This window comes from Haematobia irritans, chromosome 5 (assembly GCF_050003625.1).
Source record: "Haematobia irritans isolate KBUSLIRL chromosome 5, ASM5000362v1, whole genome shotgun sequence".
NCBI lineage: Eukaryota > Metazoa > Arthropoda > Insecta > Diptera > Muscidae > Haematobia > Haematobia irritans.
The window spans coordinates 175,609,435-175,636,457 of record NC_134401.1 but is presented as its reverse complement, the minus strand read 5'-3'; the positions used below and the strand labels follow the sequence as shown (position 1 = coordinate 175,636,457).

The following is a 27,023-nucleotide window of genomic DNA, read 5'->3' as shown; positions in this document are numbered from 1 at the left end:
ACTTTGATTACAAAAATGTGTTCACGGACAGACGGACATGGCTATATCGACACAGGAGCCCACCCTGAGTATTTTTGCCAAAGACACCATGTGTCTATCTCGTCTCCTTCTGGGTGTTGCAAACATATGCACTAACTTATAATACCCTGTTCCACAGTGTGGCGCAGGGTATAAAAAGGCCACCATCACCTCCTCTAGTAAAGGCTAATGGACTGATCCTCCCATGCTGTGATTGTAATTGACAAAGAGTGTTGGCATTTGGAAGTCCACCTGCTCCCTCCGATACTTGCACGACCTAGTGGATGTATATGATCAAAATTGGTTCCTGATATATGATAAAATTTATTACTGATTTGCCCATTGTCCCCAAATGGTGACGGTCCGATAAAACATTGCCTGGTAGTGAAATTTTAAACTTTTATATTACAATAAACTTCCCAGTTTTATCTACATACAATCGAGATATTATATGCGAAGAATTATAGATTTTAGATCACTTGGTACACGTAAAACAATTGAAAATATTTTACGAAAGTTATCCGTATCAATAACAAGAATAGAACGCACTGAATATGACACTCTTTTATCAGATACGACCACGTGTCTTTGTTTATAGATCAGATGCTGTCATAAGTGTATTTACAATGACAAAAATAACGGGAAGAGAGAAGTTCATCAATGTGGTATCACAATGGACTGAATAGTCTATGTGAGCCTGATACATCGGGCTGCCACCTAACCTAACCTAACCTAAGAACGGGAAGCTCATAGTTGTATGACTTTAAACTGGTATCCTCATATGGGGACAGAGGGCGGCAACGGGATAAAGTGTATAGTCAGCAAAGAAGTTTTATAAAAACGAATGCCATGAAATCGTTAACGATCTGTTTTTAACAGTGTACTTGAAATACGAGTATGTAGACAAAATGTACACGCTCTGTGGAGGTTTGTTTGGAAGAAAAGTGTAGCCATCAAGGCACAAGCAACGCATACAGTCAAGCAGTTCTATATTAGTTATTGGGCACACACTAGCCGATGTAAACAAACTGTGTTTAAAGAAACGAATCACTATAGTCGGCCCCTTTCATACAAACGACGTATCAAATACAACTATAGTAAACGGAAATAATGCAATTTTCCATATTATATTCTAAAAATTTTCTCAAGATTTCAAACGAATGTTCGACATTGAAAAATTTGTACTATGAACCACACAAAATGAGTCTTATATGTCTGGAAAAAGCATTAAAGAACAGTGTTTTTATTAAACGAAATGGACTATTATTTTGCAATAAAAAGTATTGTTTTATTGCGAAAATAAAAAGTTTGTAAGAAAAAAATTTTGTTTGATGATAAAATTTGAAACTTTACATTTGCAGTAGTTTCAGTCTCTGATCGGAAGTTTATTTCTACACGGACGAAAAATACTGTTTTTCAAATGTTTGGGTGTACAAATTATATGTTTGGTACTCAAATTTTTTAACACAATATTTTCAAGTGCAAGCATATAATGTTCATAAACTAGCATAACATGTTTGGGACATATAACATATGTTAATATGTTAGAACATATCATGTTTGGGACATAAAATGTTTGTAAATATAATATGCTTAGATGCAAACATATATTAATTTGGAAATTTAGAAAGAGAGACCTAGAGAGTAAGCTGCAAGTAAAATAATGGAAGTAACCAATTGGCGCCTTAAAAATATATCCACACAAAGAAAATTTCATTAAAATTTTTTACTACCAGTGTATGCCCTAAGGTGAAACATAATATGTTTGAACAATACAAACAATATTTTGTTTGGACCAATCCCGAGACTTTTTCTATGAAAAAATCTCACCGACACTTTTTCTATGAAAAAGTCTCACCGACACTTTTTCTATGAAAAAGTCTCAACGACATGAATTTCGGAATATTGTGTGATTTACATACACAATGTAGAAAAATATTCGCATTTTCTCTAAGTGATTTTAAGATTTCATTATGTACAAGTTATGATACATTTGAATTTAAAAACAAATTGACTAAACAATGCCATTGTAATCACATGCTAACCCTTATTTTCTCTCAGTGTATTACAATGTTTCTCATCCAGTTAGCCCCCCAAAACAAAAGGCTATAGCTTCCAAAATGCTCGCATTAACGAAATGGGGAATACCGCTTTCGTTATCGGTTCTATTCTACTCAATCGAGATAGTATTCGAGCGAATACACGGTTCGGGTACTACCATTCCCCCCCAACAAATGCAAAATAAGTTAGAAGCCCTATAAAAACAATTGACGATTTTCATTCCAACGCTATTTCACGCAGTGACAGAGGTCTGTTTGGAAGGTTTAGTTGGATTTCCGATTCACATTGGCAGTTAGAGGCAATAATCATCAGACACAGAAAACGAAAAAAAAATTAATAATAAAACCTAATCCCCAAATCCAGCAGCCAAGAGCAAAGAAAACCTTGTGATCTAAAATAACACCATTCCAATACGGATACTAAACAGCCAATATTTCTTTTGTTTTTTTTTTCATCTAAATCACTGTGGATATAAAAATAATAAAAAAAATTAGCCTAATTGACATCGTTAGAAGATTGCAAGAAAACAACTGAATCAGTCACCCACTGACTTTTAACGGCCGAAAAGGATTAAACCAAAGGCAATCATGGATGTAAAGGAATATCGTCAAAGGGGTAAGTGAAAACTTTTTGTGTTGTTGTTCCGCTTCGTCTTGAAAGAATTTCCACATATATGGAAAACTCTGGGACAGTTTTCAACAAAACAATATCGGATTCCATGGAAATAAGATGGACTTTATTACACAAAACTGTCTGTTGGCATAAACGTTTATGGCTCGACAGACCACAAGAGGAGGAAGGGGGAGCGCAAATATCGACTGACATTCCAATTTGCGTTGAATAAATCCTATGATTTTTCATCGGATAATTTATCTAGGAATAAATTGCAGTTGGAATGGAATGGTCTGTTTATTTGTTGTTGCCTTAGTCAATTTGACATTCAATTTTCTCCCAACAGACATAAAATATAATAAAGCCTATTAGCCTAAAGTTCACACACACACACACGCACACAGCAAACAATGATGGACTGTAAGCCTTGGCGAGGAAAAAAAAAACAAAGTATGAACAAATGTATGTGATGGGACCAAATATCCGCAACAGCGTCCATGTCCCATGAGAGCTTAAATATTTCTTGGTTGCAGTGTATAAATCCTTCGAGAAAATGCTAGACATCTAGGACGACAAATGGTGTAGTGTAGCAGTTTTTGTTTTGAAATTTTATTTAAAAAAAAATTAATTATATTAAAATCTAGAAGCGTGAGTCTCATAAATATTGAAAAAACGCAAGTCGGTTAACAAGACAAATTATTGACCAGCCCAGGACACTACCTTTGGTATAAAATTTCGTTTGTCAGAAAAGAAATTATTTTTTCTTTTGAGTATGGTAGTATGATCTTTTTTTTTCAAATAAAGTTCTTTTCATATTTTACCCGGCATTCAAATACATATGTTACATTCTAGCACAGTGCTTTGGTAGGGTACTTTCTAGTTAATGCGGATTTATACTTTCCCTAAAAAAAATAATTTTATTTATTTACACAGCTATTAGCAGACGGGACTTACAAAATATAACTTAAAATCATTAATCAAATATCAATTTATAATTAAAAATGGGCCAGTATGGACCACAGCAAGTCAGTAGAGACTTCGTTTTTTTTTTCTTAGGACCAAAATTATGAATATATGGGAATTTCTTTGCACGCTAAACTAGTGTTTTATTAAGGGATGATATCAAAATATATTGGCATTATCAGGATGTTTTTTAACGTCAAAAAAACGACACTTTCATTATATCAAAATTAAAATAAAAAATATTTACTTTTCAAGAAAAAATGGTATGATACAATATAACAAATTATTAACAACCCAGCAAAAAAAGTGTCGCCAAAAATAGTAATGAAAATCTTCTTTTTGGATCCGGAAGTGGTGCAAAATTGACGCAGAAGCGATGAATTTAACATGGGCTTGCCATATGACAGAAGTCCTCCATTTCAATAGCCGTTGCACTGAATTTGATTCACTTCATTGGGTGTGATCCGAATTCAATGTTTTGGATGTAAAGTATTAAGAAAACGAACTATCATAATGTGGGCTCTTGAAAAATAGTTTTAAGTAGGCTTCAAATGTCTCATTGATAATATCCACCAAGGTCACGATTTACCAGGAATTTTGGTTCTACCAAATCAAGTTTGTTGCGAAAAAAGTAAAAGAATGTAAAAATATATTTACTTTCTTTACCGTATTCACACTAAACTTCCAAACTCCACTTGAACTACCCAGCAAGAAAAGGAATGAAAATGTTCTTTTTGGGTCCATAAATGGTGCAAAATTGGCGCAGAAGCGATGAATTTAACATGGGCTTCTAACGCTTGTCTGAAACTTTTGACTTCAAAAATTTTCAGAAATTCAGCAATTTGTGCTTGCATGTATTTTGCATTTTTTCGAATGAGTAATTTGTATCACTTTATTAATTCTTCTCTGTTCTTAACCTATTTGAAACAAAAAAGTTAAAAATTCCCATTAAAAAATGACAAAAAGCGAGTTATAAAAAATCGAATTAAAAGAATTTCCTTTTTATAAAATAAAAAACATATTTTGGAGGACATTTTTGGAAGTGGTTTTAAAGTAGTGCTTTTAGAAGAACTTCCAAATTTTTTGCTGGGTACAATTCGGCGGTCATTTACATTATAAAAAAGGTATTTCAAATTCACTTTTAGTAGCCTAATGTCTGAGGTATTATTACCTAGCAAAAGAAATCCTTTTTTAGAATTTCTAAAAATGTCCAAGAGTGGATCCACTACCACAAATTTTTATGTAGTTGTTAATATATTATTTTAGTTGAAAATCCCATTACCGCCAAACTTCTGTTACCAGACCGTAAAGGTCTTATCAGTTGACAACTCACCCTCATATGGTAGTACGGATTGGATTATCTGGGTGATTTAAAATCCAAAAATTGAAACTAATCCATAAACTATTAATCCATAAACTATATTTGCATTTTTTGTTGGCGTTATTCAATTGATTCCGAATGCTCACATTTCCGGATTTGTTTTTTGACGTTAATTGATAGAGATATTTTTTAAATTTACTATAGATTTAGTAAACATGGTAGGAAACTGGTTTTTATGAAGTTATTCTGGTTCCAAAGATAAGGATAAACCCGATAGCATTTATTCGTTATTAGTTACATCGGTTGGATTGATTGGCATTCTTGAATTTATCGTATCCAAACGCGTATGCCTTGGGTAAGGTCGATGAGACCCTGACCTAGGACGGGATATTGATTGCGCATTCTACTAATTTCTGTCTGTGCTACTGACAAAACAAACGTACAAACCAGTAATACCCGTATTCAAACCAATTTCTCGACTTAATCAAAGCATATTTTGGGTAGGTATTTTCATGCTATCGGGTGATTACAATTTGTTCGGTTTCGGCAGAAGTTCATTTGTTTATATTAAAATATATTTTGTTAATGCCATTGGCGTAACTAGAGGGATCTTATGGGTTTGCCATCTCCCTTTACCAAATACCGTGCAGTATTCCTTCAAACTATGATAAAACATGCTTGTATTAAATACTCCGTGTTCGTCCCATTTACTCGAATTGATTTTTTTCTTTCTACACCCATAGAAAAAATCATGAACGGCGTGGTCATTTTGAAACGATCCGTTCATGAAAGTGAATCAACACACATGTGTTGTCAAACTGAGAACAGATGGGGACAATCTGACAACGTAAAAATGACACCATAAGTTTTCAAAACAACAACCAGCGTTCATGATCTGAAAACGTAATTGTTACGAATTTATAAACAAAATTAAAAAAAGATTTCCCCTACCGTGACTCGAACCTGTGTTGCCTGCACGATAGACGTTAACAGTCGCCTTAGCACATTGCACCAACGGCGGAGTTGACATAACAACGTCTAACGATTATTTTAAGACATTTCATGACCAAAGAAAAACGAATGCCGTTCATGAAATCGTGAACGCCCGTGGACGAAATCGTGAACATTCCGTTTTGATTTTTTGTGAACGTTTCCGTTTCATTTTGACAACGTCCGTTCACGATTGTGAAACGCAATTTTTTCTATTAGTGTAAGGTACATATATTAACAAAACGCACACATTGTAGCTTTAACCCCTTACACTGACAAAATAATGACCTAATATGAAAGATTATGCAGCCCAAATTTTAAGAGATGCAATTTACACAACATTTAGGACAAATTCCATTAAAATAATGAAATTTTAATTAAAAAAAGTTTATAATCGTTGTTTAAAATGTTTTTATTTATTTTTTTTTTTTGATTTAGGATACGAATCTTTGTAAATTTGCATCTATCCGTTAAAGTAGTATGTTCCTTAAAGTAAAGAAAAACATTTTTATTACATTTAAGAAATCGTTTTTAAATTCATAGATATATGGAATCTTAGATTTAAGATAAAAACGCTTCAAATATTGGCTAAGATTTATGTTGAAGATTTTGCATCTTTGGTTAATTTTTTTTTCGATTTAAGAAACCACTTATTACATTATTACAGATACTTCAACTGTTATAATTTGAATTTTTAAAGTGACATTTATTTGTATGTGAATTGTTTTATTAATATATCGCAAAAACAAAGAATGAAAATTCGATAAATGAGATCTGTATCTGTATGATTTTTACTTTATTGATCCTAGATTTAAAGTTAAATAGTTCCCTAAAAAATGCCTTTATTTTAAGGAAGCCGCATATTTGGCTAGAAAGTAATAAACTTTTTGTTTTAGTGTGGGAGGAAGTTGTGATTAGCTGACAGCTTTGACAAATAAAACTAAAAATTCGAAAATAAAATTATTTTATACAGATAAAATTTGGAAATGTTGAACTTGCTTTAAATGATTGAATTATTGATATGAGGAGTCGTTACATATTTTCTCAAGCAAATATTGATAATGTTCCCAGCAAAAAAATCGTCGCCAAAAAAGTAATGAAAATGTTCTTTTTGGATCCGGAAGTGGTGCAAAATTAACGCAGAAGCGATGAATTTAACATGGGCTTGTCATAGGAAGGAAGTCCTCCATTTCAATAGCCGTTGTACTGAATTTGCATCACTTCTTTAGGTGTGATCCGAATTCAATGTTTTGGTTGTAAATTAAAAAATTCTGTGATATTTTGTCAAATAAATAGTTTTTATAATTTTTAATGGATTCTAACGCTTGTCGGAAACGTTTGACCTCAAATATTTATTTTCAAAAATTCACAATTTTTTCAGATTGCATTTAGCATTTTTTTTTTCGACAAAATTTAAATGATTTGTACCATTTTATGAATTCTGTCTATTTCAAACAAAAAAAGTTAAAATTACCCATTAAAAGTATGAAAAAACCATATTATAAAAAATTGAATTAAAAGAACTTCCTGGGTAGTTAAAATAAAGAACATCATTGGGAGTGCATCTTCTGGAAGTGCTTTTAAAGTTATGCCTCTGGAAGAACTTCCAATTTTTTGTTTGCTGGGTTGTAGTTTCCCTTTCTTTACATTTGCGACTTGTTGAATAATTTTTAATTTGATTGACAATCAAAATGGCAAAATGGCTTCTGACATTGTTGTTTTTGTAATACTGAAAGTAAGTTATTTAATATGCCGTAGAATACATTTGGGAAAAATCTGTTTTAAAGTTTGACTTAAGATTGCTTTTTGCGTATTTCGTTAAATATAGAAATTATTTTGTATTAAGACCTTGTGATTATTGTCTCCACTATTGACAAAACAAACAAATAAAACAGAACATAAATAAAAAGTTGTTGATATCTAAACTTTGTTTTTACAGTCTGTGCTACTGACAAAACAAATGAACAAAATAATAAATAAATATTTTTTAGTATTTAAACTTAACGTTCAAAGCCTTTTCAGTGTATGTGTCTAGCTTTCCCAGCCATTTTAACTATATTCTGAAAATGTTGGTTTTTGGCTTCATGTCCTAATTTAGTAGTACACCCAGAAAAAAGTGACCCCTTCTTTAAGTTAAAATGAACTCATTGTGAAGAAAGTTGAACTTCGTATAGCGCCAAAGACATTTTTATTTGTTTGAACGATGTGATTTTCGTAGAAATTAGGAATAATGCATTCCATATATTAGTTAACATTTTCCTATATTTATATACCACTATACTACAGAATGAAAAAATTTAACTAATTTGAATTCATATATGGAATGATTTTATTGAAATTTTTTCATTCATTTCGACAAATCTTACACATTTGTGGTAAAACTTTTACTTCATAATTAGAACTGCTTACCTTCGTTTTTAAATACAATTTTATTTATTTCTATAAGCAATTTTATCTTCAATAAAAGACATGTTTTATTAATATATTGAATATATTTATTAAGAATCAACAGCATCGAATCTCTTTGAAATATTAGTTTATTATTCCACTATTTCCAATTTCCGTGTGATATTATCAACTGTAAAACGCACTTTTTCTTCTTCTTGTACTTTTCACTTTTAATAAGTTGCTGCCTAACGATTTTGTCCTCCTTTTACAATTTCAATACCTACAAATATAAAAAATCATAAAACATTTTTGTTGCAAAAGGTTAGCGTCACTGAATATTACCTGATAATTGAAGATTCCAAAATGAAGACAAATGAAAGGGTTGTTATTCTGCTGGTGTTTTCTTTCTTTATACACTATCACGAACATTGATAGATTTATTTAAAAAAAAACGAAAATTTTTCTCACTAATTTAAAATAACAAATATTTTATATATTTTATTTGTTATTTATTATATTATTTTACCATATTATTTTTTAACAATCTCTCCGAAACAACGCGATTCCAACTAAAAAAACAACAGACGCGCAAATATATCGATTACACCCACGCGCAAACACATCGATTACGATGACAGGTATCGATTACAGGTAGACAATAGAAAAAATTTCCTATATTCTAACAAGTGTGTTTCCTTAAGTTTTGAAAGGATTGCATACTTCTTAGTACGAATGAACTAAAATATTTTTCTATGCCAAGTGTTGTTCGTATGTATGAAAAACTTTCTATTATAAAGGAAGTCGCAATTATCATTTTATAAGAAATTTTACTAATTTTGAGGAAACTTGGTTTTAGTTCGGTTTTTGTTTATTTTTACGAATGCTTTGTTATCGGCGAATAAAATTTTCTTTTTCAGTAGTAAATTCTTATACCCAGCGAAGAAAATAGTATGAGTAAAATTCCATGCCTTATTCTAGTTAATGAACTATTCCTAACTGCTTACAGTTTAGGATTTTTTTACTGAAACGAGTAAATTTTATTATTTTTCACAAAAATTTACCTTAATGGAAATAAAATGGATAAACTATATTGATGAACATTTTTTCCTTTAGTTTCGAAGGCACTTTTTTCTGGGTGTAGAAGTAGTACAAACAAGATTGTTAATAAATAAATAAAAATTCTTTGTTATATAATATTAACGTTTAAAGCCTATCTGCTATAGTCACAATCTTTTGAATGTATGTGTCTAGCATTTCAACTACATTCTGAAAATGTTGTAATTTGCCACTAGGGTTTTCTTTTTCCCGGACTTTTTGCATTCCCGGGAAAGCGGGATTTTTTTTTTCGAATTTCCCGGGATCCCGGTCAAAGGGAAACCTGCTTTGATGTGGAATACATTTAGACATTTGAATAAATTAGAAATCGCCTAAAGCTACGGTTATAACGCGCTCTCTGGATAACTAACAATATATATTATGTTGTTCTCTTATATCAGCCATATATCATACTAAACTACGAAATATTTTTTTATACAAAACATTTTGACAATGGTTAAGGCAGTCTCTTTCAGTATAGTTTTCGAAAGAACACTATTAATATAGTGGGATTTTTTGTAACACTAAAAAACTGTTTGGAAATGAAAGAAACTTATTTCGATTTCACCATCGTTAAACTGGTCAATAAATGCACATGTGCAGCCAATATTCACAAAAGGGAAACACTACCATGTAATACGACATTCACATTACACTTCCAAAATACACTTTAACTAGATTTCAGTTGTCGTATGATTTAAACCCCAATTTTAATAGATTTCAAGCTTAATGTGTATAAGGAATAAATTTGAAATTAGAAAAAAAGGTTGGAATTTTCTTATTTCATAAAAAAACATCCTTGCAATAATTATGAAATTTTGAAATTATGCAATTGCCAACGTGAGTTACATAAGGTAAAATGTCCCGTTGTTTTTAAAGGTTTACTCAGTCTACCAGTCTATCGGAATGTCGGTTTACAGAGAGCTCGAGCTCGTTTCTATCAATAATTCATTAATTGGAGAAGTATGACATTCATAAATTAGGAAGTGCAAACTTCTTTTTAACAATTGGGAGCCCGTTGGATTCTGGATTAGAACCCACGACTATGTATGTTGCACAAGGCAACTACTACGACTTGGTACCATAGTTATTCACATTACACTTCCAAAATCCACTTCAAATAGATTTCGACTGTCATTTGCCATATAAAACCCTCTATTATACATAAAATATTGTAAAGAAAATTTCCCGGGAATTCCCGCACTTCATTCCCGGGAAAGCGGGAGCGAAAAAATAGCAATTTCCCGGGAATTCCCGGGATCCCGTTCCCGGAAAAAAAAATCCTATTTGCCACAGTCCCACATGTTAGACTTCAGAGAGGGACACTAATGCAAGGGCTAAAGACATTTTTAAAAATTCCAACTCCATTTTTTTCTTAAAAATTTTCTTACACAAGACAAAAAAGTAATCGTGTCTAATAAATGTTAATGAATTTGCCAAAGTTAAACTACGGTTTCTTTTCTAATGTGTAGTTTAGCGTTGTATGTTACACACAAAACATTTTTTTTCTGATTCAATCATGATATCAATTGATCCAGTTATTTTTATACCCTGCGCCACACTGTGGAACAGAGTATTATAAGTTAGTGCATATGTTTGTAACACCCAGAAGGAGACGAGATAGACACATGGTGTCTGGCAATAATGCTCAGGGTGGGTCCCTGAGTCGATATAACCATGTCCGTCTGTCTGTGAACACATTTTTGTAATCAAAGTCTAGGTCGCAATTTAAGTCCAATCGCCTTCAAATTTGGCACATGTTCCTTATTTGGGTCAGAATAGAACCCTATTGATTTTGGAAGAAATCGGTTCAGATTTAGATATAGCTCCCATATATATCTTTCGCCCGATATGCACTAATATGGACCCAGCAGCCAGAGTTTTATACCGATTTGCTTAAAATTTTGTACAAACATAACACTTAGTCGTATAGTCAAGTGTGCAAAATTTGATTGAAATCGGTTCAGATTTAGATATAGCTCCCATATATATCTTTCGCCCGATATGGATTAATATGGTCCTAAAAGCCAGAGTTTTGACCCAATTTGGTTGAAATTTTGCACAGGGAGTAGATTTAGCATTGTAGCTATGCGTGCCAAATTTGGTTGAAATCGATTCAGATTTAGATATAGCTCCCATATATATCTTTCGCCCGATATGCATTTATATGGACCCAGAAGCCAGAGTTTTATACCGATTAGCTTGAAATTTTGCACAAGGAGTACAATTGGTAGTATAGTCATGTGTGCAAAATTTGATTGAAATCGGTTCAGATTTAGATATAGCTTCCATATATATTTTTCGCCCGATATGGACTTATATGGCCCCTGAAGCCAGAGTTTTGGCCCAATTTGGTTGAAATTTTGTACTAGGAGTACAATTAGTAATACAGTCATGTGTGCCAAATTTGATTGAAATCGGTTCAGAGTTAGATATAGTCTCCCATATATATGTTTTTCTGATTTCGACAAAATACCAACATTTTCCTTGTTAAATCGCCACTGCTTAGTCGAAAAGTTGTAAAAATGACTCTAATTTTCCTAAACTTTTAATACATATATATCGAGCGATAAATCATAAATAAACTTTTGCGAAGTTTCCTTAAAATTGCTTCAAATTTAAATGATTCCCATATTTTTTACTAACATTGTGTTCCACCCTAGTGCATTAGCCGACTTAAATTTTGAGTCTATAGATTTTGTAGAAGTCTATCAAATTCTGTCCAGATCGAGTGATATTTAAATGTATGTATTTGGGAAAAACCCCAACACATTTGACGGATGTGATATGGTATCGAAAATTTAGATCTACAAAGTGGTGCAGGGTATAATATAGTCGGCCCCGCCCGACTTTAGACTTTCCTTACTTGTTTTTAATTGAAATGTCTTCAATCACAGAAATGATAGTATCAATTAAAAAATAATTGAAAGTCTATTAAAAAATTAATTGATCAATTTAAAAAATGTATTTCAATTAACAAAATTTGATTCAATTAAATTTTTAATTAATCTTTTAATAGAATATTTTTTAAGGCTCAATTAAGACTTTAATTGGAAAAAATTTTGTAAAATAGTTTTCTGTGTACACACTTAAAAAATGTTCTTAGAAAAAAAACTTTGAAGTGTATTGTTTTTTAGGGAAGGAAATGGTGGACTATATCGCCGATTATTTGGAAAACATACGAGATCGCAGAGTTTTGCCTGACGTTAAACCGGGATATATGAAAAATCTTTTACCAGATTCGGCCCCCGTTGAAGGCGAAGATTGGCCAAATATTTTCGAAGATGTTGAACGAGTTATAATGCCCGGCATCACACATTGGCAAAGCCCCCACATGCATGCCTATTTTCCAGCTTTAAATTCATTTCCTTCTCTCCTGGGTGATATGCTAGCTGATGCGATCAATTGCATAGGCTTTACATGGGCAAGTTCTCCAGCTTGTACTGAACTGGAGATAATTGTTATGAATTGGTTGGGTAAAATGATTGGCTTGCCAGATGATTTCCTTAACTTACACAGTTCCAGTCGGGGTGGTGGTGTCGTTCAGACAACAGCCAGTGAGTCCACACTGGTGTGTCTCTTGGCCGGCAGAACCAGGGCGATACAACGGTTTCACGAGAAATGTCCTGGATATCAAGATGCTGAAATAAATGCCCGCCTTGTGGCCTATTGTTCAGATCAGGCCCATTCGAGTGTGGAGAAAGCAGCCTTAATAGGTACGTATAACGCAAATCAGTGGAATCCACAGCAGCAATGATATTTGTTGTATCATTTTACAAAAAAAAAAAATAGGTCTTGTTCGAATGCGATACATTGAAGCCGATCAGAACCTATCAATGAATGGACAACCTTTACGTGAAGCAATTGAAGATGATATACGTCAGGGTCTAGTACCTTTCTGGGTAAGTTACAAATGTATGAGATTTCATGTCCTTAAAATACGAATCCGAATTTTGCTTAGCATAGAAGATGCCTTACTCTGATATAAAGTTTTTTCCTTGTCCAAAAGCCGATAAACTTTTCAACGAAGTCGTTTTGTCCTTATACTTAAGTGATTCGACCTAAAATTGCGTATCATTAAGGTGAACTTGGCCTTAATAATTCTGAAAAAATTTCTACTTGTAGTCGAGTCCGAATTTAAGTTGTCGTTAACATGATTTAAAGGACTCTGAAGGCATATAAAGATAAAAGCTTTGTTTCCTAGAATTAAATACGCAAAACTTACATCTAAAAGAGAATTATTTCTTAAAAAATGCAATTGGCGCCTTAAAAATATATCCACACAAAAAAAAATTCATTAAAATTTTTTACTACCATTGTATGCCGTAAGGTGAAACATCATATGTTTGAACAATACAAACAATATTTTGTTTGGACCAATCCTGAAAATATATATGCTTGAAGCAAAATGTGTTTTGGGGTAAGGGGTTTTCCCTCGACTATAAATTAGGCACCTCAAATTTAAATTACACTTAACATAAAATTAGATAACACTTATTGACAATAAGAAGTTCACCACCTAACCCCTGGTTTTCATCAAGCTCCATTACTGCAGCTAACGAATTGCTCTAAGGAATACCTGCCATGCAATTTTCTCATATGCAAGTTAGAAACCTAACTGCTAAATTTTTTCAATTAAGAGAAGCTATCTGAATTCTAAATATTTTAACCCATTACCAACCGCCAGTATTTACAAGTCCCTCTTTATATTTTCTACAAAAAATCGGGTTGTCTTTCCAAAATCGATTTTCTTTTAATTAATTTAATAGCATCAATGTAACGGCTCAATAAGTTTTGAATTTTTTTTCTTTCACATAAAAATAATTGGTGTCCGTGTATGCTGCTCAAACAAACCTCTCTGGATAGGTGATACATCGACAAATCCATAACTGCGATGGTATTGTCTTGATAGACGGCCGACCATTTGATACCTGTCTAGTAATAATTAAGACAAAAGGATGATTCCTATTAGCTTTGTGGTAAACCCAACATGGGTACGATTTTATGTTTGCAGCAATTAAGCGTGGAGTGTTGAAGTGATTATTACAAAATATTCTGGCATTGCCAACAGCTGCGATTATATTGAAATATGATGCCCAAAGGCCTTTAGAATTCATTTGGGAAATCCTTTACAACATAGCTGAGGGTAGTCTGACTAGAGCTCAAGGGTTTTGTGTAGCAACAAGTGAAAGCCGATTAGGGACAAAATATAAAAGATTGGCCAATGGCATGCTCTCTTACATCAATCTAATAAAAATTTGTGTGTGTGTGAATGGGTGTTATATGTATGCGTGCTTTATTTTCTTATCCTTGTAGGTCTGCGCCACTTTGGGCACAACTGGAGCTTGTGCTTTTGATAATTTGGAGGAAATTGGTACCGTTTGTCGCGATTTCAATTTATGGCTGCACGTGGATGCTGCCTATGCCGGCAGTGCATTCATATGCCCAGAATTTCGTACTTGGCTCAAAGGCATTGAGAAAGCCGATTCTATTGCATTCAATCCTTCCAAATGGCTAATGATACATTTCGATGCCACGGCCCTGTGGTAAGTGTGGAGCCATGTGTAAATGACAAAACTCACTAATGCATTGTGGTACTACCGTTTAGGGTTAAAGATAGCGCCGCTGTACATCGCACGTTCAATGTGGAACCACTCTATTTGCAACATGAAAATTCTGGAGTAGCTGTTGACTTCATGCACTGGCAAATACCACTGAGTAGACGCTTTCGTTCCTTGAAAATTTGGTTTGTCCTGCGTTCGTATGGAATCAAGGGGCTACAGCGGCATATACGCGAAAGTGTAAGGCTGGCACAGAAATTTGAAGCTTTAGTTGCGGCCGATCATCGCTTTGAAATACCAGCCAAAAGACATTTAGGTAAGTTTGTTTTGTTTTTAAACAAATAATTAGATCTTTAATCTATTTTCCAAACCCAAATAGGTCTGGTAGTGTTCCGTGTGAAGGGTGACAATGAAATCACCGAACGTCTTCTGAAATGTCTCAATCATCGCGGCAATATTCATTGTATTCCCTCATCCCTAAAAGGAAAATATGTCATCCGATTCACCGTTACCTCTACACACACCACAGTCGATGACATCATTAAGGACTGGACAGAGATCAAGAATGCAGCCACCGAAATCCTAGGCGAAATTAATATCAGCATTTCGAATAGAGTCTATCTGAAAGGTATAAACCCCATGAATTGTGCTCCCACACCTTGGATGGCTGAAACACTAAAGGGATTGTCCTCGTGATATTTGCGCTTTCCCAAATTCCAAATCCCCTAGATAAGTGATAGCTGTCGTACAACTAGTCTTAGTTCAACAATATCAGTGGAATACATTTGCAACAAATGTTCTCATATATAAGTTATCAATCGACGAAATAAACAAAATACCCAATTACTTTAGTTTATAACAAACCAACAAACAAAAATGTAGGCTCTGACCAAGTCTCATTATCTTCATTATTTCAATATTTGGCAAAGTACAAATCTCTCATTTATTTCAAAACTGAGCTAGTTTGGATTCACAATAACCCATTGTGATGAAAAAATTCGTTATACAGTTTGATTTCAAATTTCAATACAGATTTATATTAAATTATGGGCAATGGTACATTATTTATTAACTCCAAAATAATTGCGAAAATAAGTTATCACTGCAATTATATACTGATCAGAGGATGAAGTATTTTTTACCAGCCCACGCCATCGCCAAATATGTCGAATCTTCTCAACTCGAATTTAGACGCCAATTAATCAAAAATATTTGAAAAATTTTCTGATAATTGTTGTATATTCGGCCAAAATTTTGAACCTTTAATTTCATAATTTTCCAAAATTCTTGCTCAAAAGGATCTGCTTCATTCTCTATAACTGACGTATATTGCCTTTATCTTGTCAATCAAACAAAGAGTAAGACAAATGAAAATTTTAGTGTACTATTTTCTGTTTGATTTTACATAGGTCTGATGCTTTCCAATCACCGCTATAAATAAATCAAAACCAATGTGACTGATAGTTTGCTATATCTATAGTAAATCCTATTAGACCATAAAAATTGTCTCAGGTGATAGTTGTGAGTAGTAAATATAATACTCGTAACAACATACTGGCGCAGTATAGACACATTGATAAATTAAAGCTTTATGACTTCTAACTTTATCTTTTTCAACCTTTATGAGGTTTAATAGTTTGAGATTTGGAGAATAGTTTTCAAAATGCATTGATCATCTATGATGCGCATCTCAAAATGGTAATACTAAAACAGCGTGATCCCAATAAATAGTGAACCCACTGGTGGAAAGTTGTACATCAAAAAAAGTTACTGTAAGTAACTGTTTTATAGGAAGAATGAACTAGCTCGTGCGAAAATTGAACTAAATTGTACTCCACATTTTGAGATTTCCACAAAACGTTGTTAAAACCAGGAAAGTAGTTCATTCTTACTATTAAAGGGTGATACGGTCAAAATTTGGTCAAGGGAAAACGCGTGTAAATCGGTGAAATCGTTTATTTAAAAAATCAATTTAAATTTCTTTTTCAAGTTCAATTAGTATAAAATTCAGGAAAAATATTCAGTTAGGCTTTCGCTTTTCCAAATCCGAATTGCCGGGCCTCACGCTTGACACCTGCCATCAGATTTTGTACAGCCACCTTGTCCACCTTCTTCGTCGCAGAAAGCCAGTTTGCCTTGAACTGCTGCTCGTCCTTAGCAGTTTTTTGGTCTTCTTTAGGTTCCGCTTGACAATAGCCCATAATTCTCAATTGGGCGGAGCTCTGGCGTGTTGGGAGGGTTCTTGTCCTTGGGAACCACATGCACATTGTTGGCGGCGTACCACTCCATGGCCTTTTTACCGTAATGGCAAGATGCCAAATCCGGCCAAAACAGTACGGAACAACCGTGTTTCTTCAGGAAACACTCTTTCACGTAAATTTCTTGGTTGACAGTCCCGGAAGCTATAAAATGCTGCTTTTCAAGCCACAGGTACAGATGGCTTGCCAAACCAGATATTTCTTTGCGAACTTTGACAGTTTTATGTGCTTGAAAATATGTGCTACCTTTCCCCTTCCTTTTGCCGTATAAAACTCCTGTCCCGGAAGCTGCTTGTAGTCGGCTTTGACGTAGGTTTCGTCGTCCATTACCACGCAGTCAAATTTCGTCAGCATCGTCGTGTACAGTCTCCGGGATCGCGCTTTGGCCGTCGTATTTTGTTTATCATCGCGATTTGGAGTCACTACCTTCTTGTAAGTCGATAGTCCGGCTCGTTTTTTGGCTCGATGCACGGTTGTAGACGATACACCCAGCTTATTTGCGGCATCTCGGAGAGAGAGGTTAGGGTTTCGCTTGAAACTACCGGCAACTCTCTTTGTCGTCTCAGCTGCTTCCTGTTTTCGATTTCCCCCCGATCCAGACTTCCTGTCTGTCGACAAACGTTCCCCAAACACTTTAATTACATTTGTAACGGTTGATTTGGCAACTTTTAGCGATTTTGCCAGCTTTGCGTGCGAGTAGCTCGGATTTTCGCGATGCGCGAGCAAAATTTTGATACGCTGCTCTTCTTGCTTGGACGGCATTTTGACAACTGAAGAGTGAATTCCAAAATCAAAATAGGAGCAACATTCTACACACACACACCTTCAAAATAAGGGGTGTTCAGGGTTTTTAAATGAAAAAATTGAAAGAAATACGTAAAGTTTATATTGACCAAATTTTGACTGTATCACCCTTTATTGGGAACCGTACGAAATTTTTCTCCTGCTTTAGTTCATATTGAACTTATGTATATATATTATTGAACTATCTATTGAAGATCATTAAATTTGGTATGAAAGGATTTCAAAAATAAATACATTTTTTTGAAAAAAACATTGTGAGGTGAAGAAAAACCACACCCACTTTCCATACAAATCTGAAGGTTTTATCAGTTCCTGCATTGTTGTAGTCAAAGTGCAAAGTGCAGGTCAATCGCTTAGAAATTGACATGAGTCACTTTTATCGAAGTGAATGGAATGGACTTCGATACATCAAGTCAGTGAGCGATTATGAGTGGATTAAAGCAAATCGAAGAACAAATGCGATTTGATGAATACATCAACAGACAAACACTGCGTATTTGACAGTATATAAATATCAGTGGCAATGTACTGATTTTTACATGTTTTATAAGATTTGTATCGAAAAAAGCGTATACATCCCGCAGATTTACAAACATATGCAAAACTTACTTATACAGATCCCGAAGTGGTGAAAAATGGGCGCAGAAGCGATAAATTTAACACGGATGTCCACTATTACAACAGCCGTTGCACTAAATTTGCATCACTACTTAAGGTGTGATCTGAATTAAGTGTTTTGGATTAAAAAAAAATTGTGATATTCTGCCTAATCAATAATTTTTGTAATTTTTTATGATTGTTAATGCATTCTAAGGCTTGTTTGAAACATTTGACTTCAAATATTTTCAAAAATTCTAGGATGAATTTGGCATTTTTTTCGACAAAATTTAAATAATTTGTACACTGAAAAAAATATTTAGGTGATATCAAAGATTACGCAACTTCAATTTTAGAATGCGCAATTTACACAATATTAAGGACAAATTTCTTTAAAATAATGAAATTTGAATTAAAAGAAAGTTTATAAGCTTCACTTCAAAATTTTGTTTCATTAAATTTAGGACACACATTTTGAAAATTTGCGTCCCTTCGTTAACGTTGCATGTCTTTAAACGAAGGTAAATTTTCCTTAAAGTAAAGAAACACGTTTTTGATTTAAGGAAATCGTCCTTAAATTAATTGAAATATTGAATCTTTAGATTTAACATAAAAACGCTTCAAATATAGGTCAAGACACATTTTGAGGATTTAGCATCTTTGGTTTAAAGTTTTTTTGGAATTAAGAAAATATTTTTTACTTCGAAGTATCCGTCATAATTTGGATTTTTAAACTGGCATTTGTTTGTACGTGAATAGCTTTATTAATATACCGGAAAAATAGAATGAAAATTAGATAAATGAGATCTGCCGCCTAATTTTGATTTTATAGATCCCACATTTTAAGTCAGATAGGTCGCAAAAAAGTTCCTTATTTTAAAGAACCCGCATCTTTGGCTCGGAATCAATACCAAAATCCCTACAGGAAGTCAAAATCTTTGGATCCAAGTAAACTTTTTTTTTTGAGTGTACCATTTTATTAATTCCTACTCTTTTTTATCCTATTTGAAACAAAAAAACTCAAATTACCATGCATTAGTTCATGGTTAAAATGACCATGGTCACGGAAATATTCTTCTGCATTAGTTCATATTATACGGTCATTAAATTTTATACCCACGCTTAGTTCATAAAATGTTTGAGATATACTTAAAAATGGAAAATTTCATTGGGCTGTGGAAAATTTCTTAAAAAATAATAACAATTTTTGATGTATTCTTCCAATACTTCCAATAAAGTATGTACCAACTTATTTTGGTACCTTTTTGAAAATTGTTGAACCTATAATAGGTCCCTTCCAAGAGTATAGAGCTTCTGGAGCTGAATATACGTTTGTCTTCTTCCTCTCGATATTGAATATGGTTTGGTTTGATTGTAGAGGATGCCCAGATTGATTCTAAATTAATTCAATATATATTTTTTTGCTAATATTTTATATATGCCCATAAATATTCTCTATCTTTTCAGATATCAAAGAGAAGTCCGATGGATTTGGTAGTAGTCTCCTGCTCTCAAATACCCCCTTGTCACCGAAGATTGTTAATGGCTCATTTGCCGCCATATTCAATGATGAATTTCTAGCCAAGACATATGCCGGTGTAAGGATTGCGGTATGTATAAGCACATTTCAAGGTTGCAGGATGTGACTCAATCACAAAGAGTTTTTTTTGGATTAATTGCAGCATCAGGAATCACCTTCGATGCGGCGACGAGTCCGAGGTATTATGATGTCAGGGAAACAGTTCTCATTAGATTCACATATGGATGTGGTGGTTCAAACATCCATGGACTCAAGAACAACCAATAACAAAGTTGTGGATAGCTATGGCAAAACTTCATCCACCGTGAAGCAGCAAGTAAAAGAACGTGAAACTATTCGCGAAGATGAAGAGACCCAGGAAGGTATGAAACCCAGGTAGTGTAATCGCCAATGTTCACACGTAAGCTTGATAACTCTCATACTAAATTTAAATAAGGACGTTTTAGCCGAAATCGAAATGTTGCTAGGTCAAAAAGAATACTTCAAAATGTTTGCTGCAGGATGCAATGACCTGGAAAGCTTTCTGCCTATCTGGGAAATTTCGATAACACCCCAATGTTTCTTTCGAAAATATAAGCCAATAATGATGCAAATGACATCCAATTTATGACAAATTCAATCGATGTTGAACTTCATTTATGCTAAAGAGAGTTCATATATTGAAGCCAAAAGAAAATGGTCCTCCAGAGAATAATTGCGTCACGTTGTATACGGTATAATAAGTTTGTGCATTTGTTGGTAACACCGAGCAGTCTGAGACCCATCGTTTAGTCTACTCATCGTCTTAGAACTAAATTCTGTGTCGATTTAGCGATGTCCGTCCGTCTGTTCATGTATTTTTGTGTGCAAAGTACAGCTCACAGTTTAAGTTCGATCACCCTAAAGTTTGGTACAGGCTCAAAGACAATCGCTATTAACTTTGTTTTCTTTTAGTACTTGACACCCAAGCCGTGACGGACTAAACGTACTTTACCCCCGCCCCGCCCGACTTTAGACTTTGCTTACTTGCTAAATTAGTACGAATTTTGAATAGTATTATTGAGAGTATCAACCTCCATGGATTTTTAATTTTGATCGAAATCCAGGCTACTCTTTTAGATATCGATTTCGCTTAGACGCTCTTTTTACAACTCACTTTCATTGCTTTTGTTAAAAATACCTATCCAAATATATGGTATCTCGATGTTTAAATCAATCCTCCGCTTATTAATACATTTTTGGGAATTTTTAAACGGTTTTACACTATAGATTGTGAGACGAACTGGTGGGATTTGGTGACAATGCCTCAACTGAAACCCATGCGAGCCAAACGAAACAGATCACCAGTCGCCACCATTCATCGCCAAAGTGAATCAAGTGGAGGCAGCCGAAAACATGGTCAACGACAACGACCCTCGACATTAACCACATCGGTGAATAGTGTCCGTGCACCGGTTACCCATTATCAGCTTTTATCCAAGTCCCCTCAACTTTCAACCATAATCGAGAAGGACAAATCTTCTGTTGGCAGTGATTCATTTTCATCTACGTCATCGTCTGGCATTGTCTCACAACCGTCCACAAGTGCAACCGAACATCTTTATCCAGGCAAAAGATTTCTATTTACCGAAGATAGTTTGAAGAACAACAGTACCTTCACTAATTCCGTATTTTGCCCACCAACACCAACCGAGGAGAATGCCATTAACCAGTCAATATGTGTAAGTTTCCACAGTCCTGAGGAAAATCCAGCCCACGACGGTGTTATCGGTGATCGTCTTCACAAACCACCAGATACCATATGCAACTCGGTTGATTCTTCAGGCTCACAAAATCAGCCATCAAGTGATTCTGAGGAATCATCGGAGGACACTTCAACCTCATCAGCCCTTGGTTATTCTTCCCTGGAATCAGTTTGATCGTACCTGATCAAAAGCTCCGCTGTCCTAACGATGTACTTCCCCCCAACACATTCTAGTCTGCTGTGCTAGCAATAATTATCTTTGTAAGTGCAAACCATAATCCGAGTACATGTCAATGTCTCAGCGAATTCCATCGCAAAATCCTTGTTCGTATAATCGTAAATGTTCAATGTTAAAGAATCCTTTTAATGATAATGATGTCTGATTGTATTCCTTAGAATGTAGTTTTCACTCTTAGTGTTGTTAACATTTTGCTTTAAGTACTCTATATTTATATATGTCGACAATGGACCATCCGTCCATAGGCTATATATCTATGTAGCTTTGCAATAGGAAATGTGAAACAATGGTATGAAATATTTCGATGTGCAATAAAAGAAATTTAATCACATTTATCGAAATCGTATAGATTCCAGAATAAAACCTAATAAAGATATATGAGAATAGGCCAAAGGATAAGAAATTAACTAAACTAAATAGAATATCCAATTTTAATTATATACTAAAAATATTATTTATTTAATCCATGCTGTTATATATGATCGTGTCACACTGAATAGAAAGAACAATGCATATCGCCCACAAGATATACATACTAATATTATTAATATTATCCATATAATCTATGCTAAATGTACTTGAGTACTTAATTACTACTCTCAAAATACTCATACTTATGAATGTCTAGAAATACTCACTTGTTACTAAGCGAATACTCGCCATTTATCCATGCATACTCAATATTTATACATACAACAACCACTTAGTACTAGCAACAACAACAACAACAACAACAACAAAATTGGGTTTATAATGATTAGCAAATACACATACAAATATTTATTAGCATACGTACACATTTATCAATGCATGCGTTTTTTCTCCTAATATTGTAATATTCAAAAAAAAAAAACATAAATTTATTCTATTAAAAATTACAAAAAAGGAAAATAATATACATATATGATGTTAAATAAATGAAGGCATAACAAAATACATATTGTCCAATTTTAATGGTATTCAAACGGTATGGAAACATTAACATCGCCTACCTTCAGAAGGTGGCTGAAAGAAAAGTTTACGATGCTTGTTTCAGACAACTCCACACTTTGGGCACAGAATAAAGTGACAGTAGCAGGAGTACAGTGAAATCGCAATATAAAATTATAGATGCCAGTATATAATCGGCCAAACGTAGTTCTGCATACCGGCCGCCATTTACAGTTTGAGTGTGATAGAATATAAACTAAAAAATATAAAAAATGAACAAAGAACAATGGTAATAATGCGTGATTAATCGATCGAGATATACTTTAGATTAACCTATATGCATAGAAAAAACCTGCAGTAGGTTAGGTGGCAGCCCGATGTATCAGGCTCATTTAGACTATTCAGTCCATTGTGATACCACATTGGTGAACTTCTCTCTTATCACTGAGTGCTGCCCGGTTCCATGTTAAGCTCAATGACAAGGGACCTCCTTTTTATAGCTGAGTCCGAACGAAACCCTCAGAAATGTCACCAGCATTACTGAGGTGGGATAATCCACCGCTGAAAAACTTTTTGGTGTTCGGTCGAAGCAGGAATCGAACCCACGACCTTGTGTATGCAAGGCGGGCATGCTAACCATTGCACTACGGTGGCTCCCAACCTGCAGTAGGGGTGTGCGCGTGACACAAAATTGTCGTGACACGCGTGAATTACGTGAATCGTGAACGAAATGTGAAACAACTCTCGTGAATGGGACTGAAACGTGTCGTGCGTCCCATTGTGTCGTGCGTGAGAAATAAAATCGGTTCGTGAATGTGCGTGAATAAAATTTCTGCAAAATCACGCTCACGAAAAAATTAAGATTTAATTCTTACTCGTATGTTAACTGAAATTAATTTAGCTGTCGAACTACATATATTCTATTCGTGAATTTTGTTACCTTTGCTGATTCCCGGTTGAAAAATATCGTGAGTCTCGTGAGTTTGTTGTGAGTCACGTGAATCGTGCGTGAGCGCGAGTCATTAAAAGTAGTTCGTGCGTGAGTACTCGTTTTCATTTCGTGAATGTGCGTGAGTGGCTACCACACGTATCGTGCTTGAATAAACATTTTGCTGTTTTAGCAGATTTTTCTGCTGTGACCAATTAATCTTACATATTTACAATATTTTTATACCCATCACAACTACTGTGCTATAGGGTATAAAAAGTTTATGCATTTGTACAGAAATTCCAGAAGGACTTTATGGATTCACAGTAGTACAGCACTCTTCTTTGACATAGAGGCGTTTTCGTAGAAATTCTGAAAATCTGAAACGGATTTGAATTGGAACAGCTCTGTTGGTCTACCAAGTGGCGAAGGGCATATTATGTTGGGCCCCGACTTTAGATTTTCGTTATTTGTTTTCGACTGCATTTCATTTAAACAAGTAAGGAAAGTCTAAAGTCGGGCGGGGCCGACTATATTATACCTTGCACCACTTTGTAGAACTAAATTTTCGATACCATATCACATCCGTCAAATGTATTGGGTGCTATTTATAAAGGTTAAATACATTTAAATATCACTCGATTTGGACAGAATTTGATAGACTTTTACAAAATCTATATACTCTAAATTTAAGTTGGCTAATGCACTAGGGTGGAACACAATTTATACCCTGTTCCACAGTGTGGCGCAGGGTATATATATGGGAAACATTTAAATCTGAAGCAATTTTAAGGAAACTTCGCAAAAGTTTATTTATGATTTATCGCTCGATATATATGTATTAGAAGTTTAGGAAAATTAGAGTCATTTTTACAACTTTTCCACTAAGCAGTGGCGATTTAACAAGGAAAATGTTGGTATTTTGACCATTTTTGTCGAAATCAGAAAAACATATATATGGGAGCTATATTTAAATCTGAACCGATTTGAACCAAATTTGGCACGCATAGCAACAATGCTAATTCTACTCCCTGTGCAAAATTTCAATTAAATCGGAGTAAAAGATTGGCCACTGTGGTCATATGAGTGTAAATCGGGCGAACGATATATATGGGAGCTATATCTAAATCTGAACCGATTTCTTCCAAAATCAATAGGGTTTTATTCTGACCCAAATTAGGAACATGTGCCAAATTTGAAGGCGATTGGACTTAAATTGCGACCTAGACTTTGATCACAAAAATGTGTTCACAGACAGACGGACGGACAGACGGACATGGTTATATCGACTCAGGGACCCACCTTGAGCATTATTGCCAAAGACACCATGTGTCTATCTCGTCTCCTTCTGGGTGTTACAAACATATGTACTAACTTATAATACCCTGTTCCACAGTGTGGCGCAGGGTATAATGAATATTTCATTTAAAGGGCTACACGCAAAGAAATTTGTAAATAGGCACAGCAGGAAAATCTGCTAAAATAGCGAACGACGTTTGCTAATCGCATTTAGAAAATTTTATACCTCATTCACAACATTATACTTCCGAAATCCACTTTACCCAGATTTCAAATATCATTTGCCTTCTAAAAAAGGGATTTCAAATCTACTTTTAGTAGATTTTGGGCCTAATGTGTATGGGCTATTACATTGGTCTCCGGAGCGACGATTTGGTCTCATTCGACTGTTATTTGTGCCTAACTAAGTGGCACGGACACAAATCGAACATGAGTTGTTGCGTTATTATGGAGACAAGCACATTTGGAATCGACCCAATAATTAGACCAGTTTTAAATACTGCTTTAAAGTCTGAATTGAGAAATCGTCTCAGCCATTACGGCGACAGCTTTCTTATGCCAAAAATTTATTTTTGAATGGCTAATGTCACAGATATCTCTTTCACTCTCAATGGGAAATATGACACAGTGGATTTTTTGTCTCGTTGCACGATTTATATTCAAAAAATAGGAATTGAACCACCAACCGATATTGCCCTTTTCCGTATTTCTCAAGTTCTCATCTTCTTTTTAACTAACTATATGGGAAGTGCTACTTACAATACACACAATGAATGTGACCAATCCATTAAAGATGTAAAAGGAAAAATCCACCTTGGCCACCGCAAACAAAGTCACAAAATAAACGGCAGCAATAAAAAATATGAAGGATAGGACAAATATGATGATCACATCCAAGGTAAAGTCATGCTATAGGTAAGAAACTGGGGATAATGCCTTTAATTGAAAGACTTGCACTAAGACAATATACAAACCGATAGGCAAGAGGCAAACAATATACAAACGGTCATGAGGATTGTTACATAAGCAAAACAAATCGACAACTCTTCCAAAGATATATAGGCTATAGTTCTAGCAACACCCGAAATGAAGCCTTGTACCTGCAATCAAAAACAAAATGACCCAAGTTGTGGCACCACAATTTCATCTGGATTTTTCTTACTATAAACAGAGCTAGCAGCCAGTTGAGGGGAGCAACGAAACGCACATTTTCCACAAACACAAATATGGTCAAAAGCATCAGAGCCATAAAAAAACAGGTCACTGCCAATTCGACATGATCAAATATGAATTTTGAAAGAGAATCACTGAAACGATAGAAATTTTGGTTACAGCAATGAATGCAATGTCCATCAGTCGGTACAATAGGCTTACAATTTTTTCAATGATATACACTCGGCAGCACTTAGGAGGATCAAAATTACAAATAAAAAATATGTTTTAAAAATAAAATATTTTCTAATATCTCGAGATCGTTGATTGGCCCTTTCCATTTTTGGGCTGTTGTTTATTTACTAATGTGTACAAATTTTAAATTTCAACTTCATGTCGAAGTAGAGGATTTTCCATTGCTTCCTAGAAATATATGTTTCAAGCCAGGTGTTTGGTGTCAATCCATTTTTGTCACAAATATTGTACATGCGATATATCCGTAAAAATTAAAAATTTCCATAATATTGTGAAATTCGGTCAGTTGG

At 34.3% G+C, this 27,023-nt stretch overlaps 3 protein-coding genes across 3 annotated transcripts; 2 read left to right on the top strand and 1 right to left on the bottom strand.

The window, feature by feature from the left end:
- The first annotated feature begins 2,304 nt into the window (after window positions 1-2,304).
- Hdc (histidine decarboxylase) lies at window positions 2,305-20,587 on the top strand. The gene is made up of 8 exons (XM_075312038.1): window positions 2,305-2,694; window positions 12,586-13,164; window positions 13,241-13,350; window positions 14,765-14,994; window positions 15,057-15,325; window positions 15,389-15,637; window positions 20,136-20,278; window positions 20,351-20,587. Exons 1-8 carry the CDS (start codon window positions 2,667-2,669, stop codon window positions 20,585-20,587), a joined length of 1,845 nt encoding a protein of 614 aa, XP_075168153.1. The 5' UTR covers window positions 2,305-2,666.
- LOC142240338 (uncharacterized) lies at window positions 20,444-23,105 on the top strand. Its single transcript, XM_075312042.1, has 2 exons — window positions 20,444-20,583; window positions 21,457-23,105. Exon 2 carries the CDS (start codon window positions 21,489-21,491, stop codon window positions 22,104-22,106), a length of 618 nt encoding a protein of 205 aa, XP_075168157.1. The 5' UTR covers window positions 20,444-20,583; window positions 21,457-21,488; the 3' UTR covers window positions 22,107-23,105.
- On the bottom strand, window positions 23,067-27,023 carry LOC142240336 (uncharacterized). The gene is made up of 5 exons (XM_075312040.1): window positions 26,701-27,023; window positions 26,489-26,633; window positions 26,301-26,426; window positions 26,086-26,235; window positions 23,067-23,355 (listed from the first exon to the last, which is right to left on the bottom strand). Exons 1-5 carry the CDS (start codon window positions 26,817-26,819, stop codon window positions 23,188-23,190), a joined length of 708 nt encoding a protein of 235 aa, XP_075168155.1. The 5' UTR covers window positions 26,820-27,023; the 3' UTR covers window positions 23,067-23,187.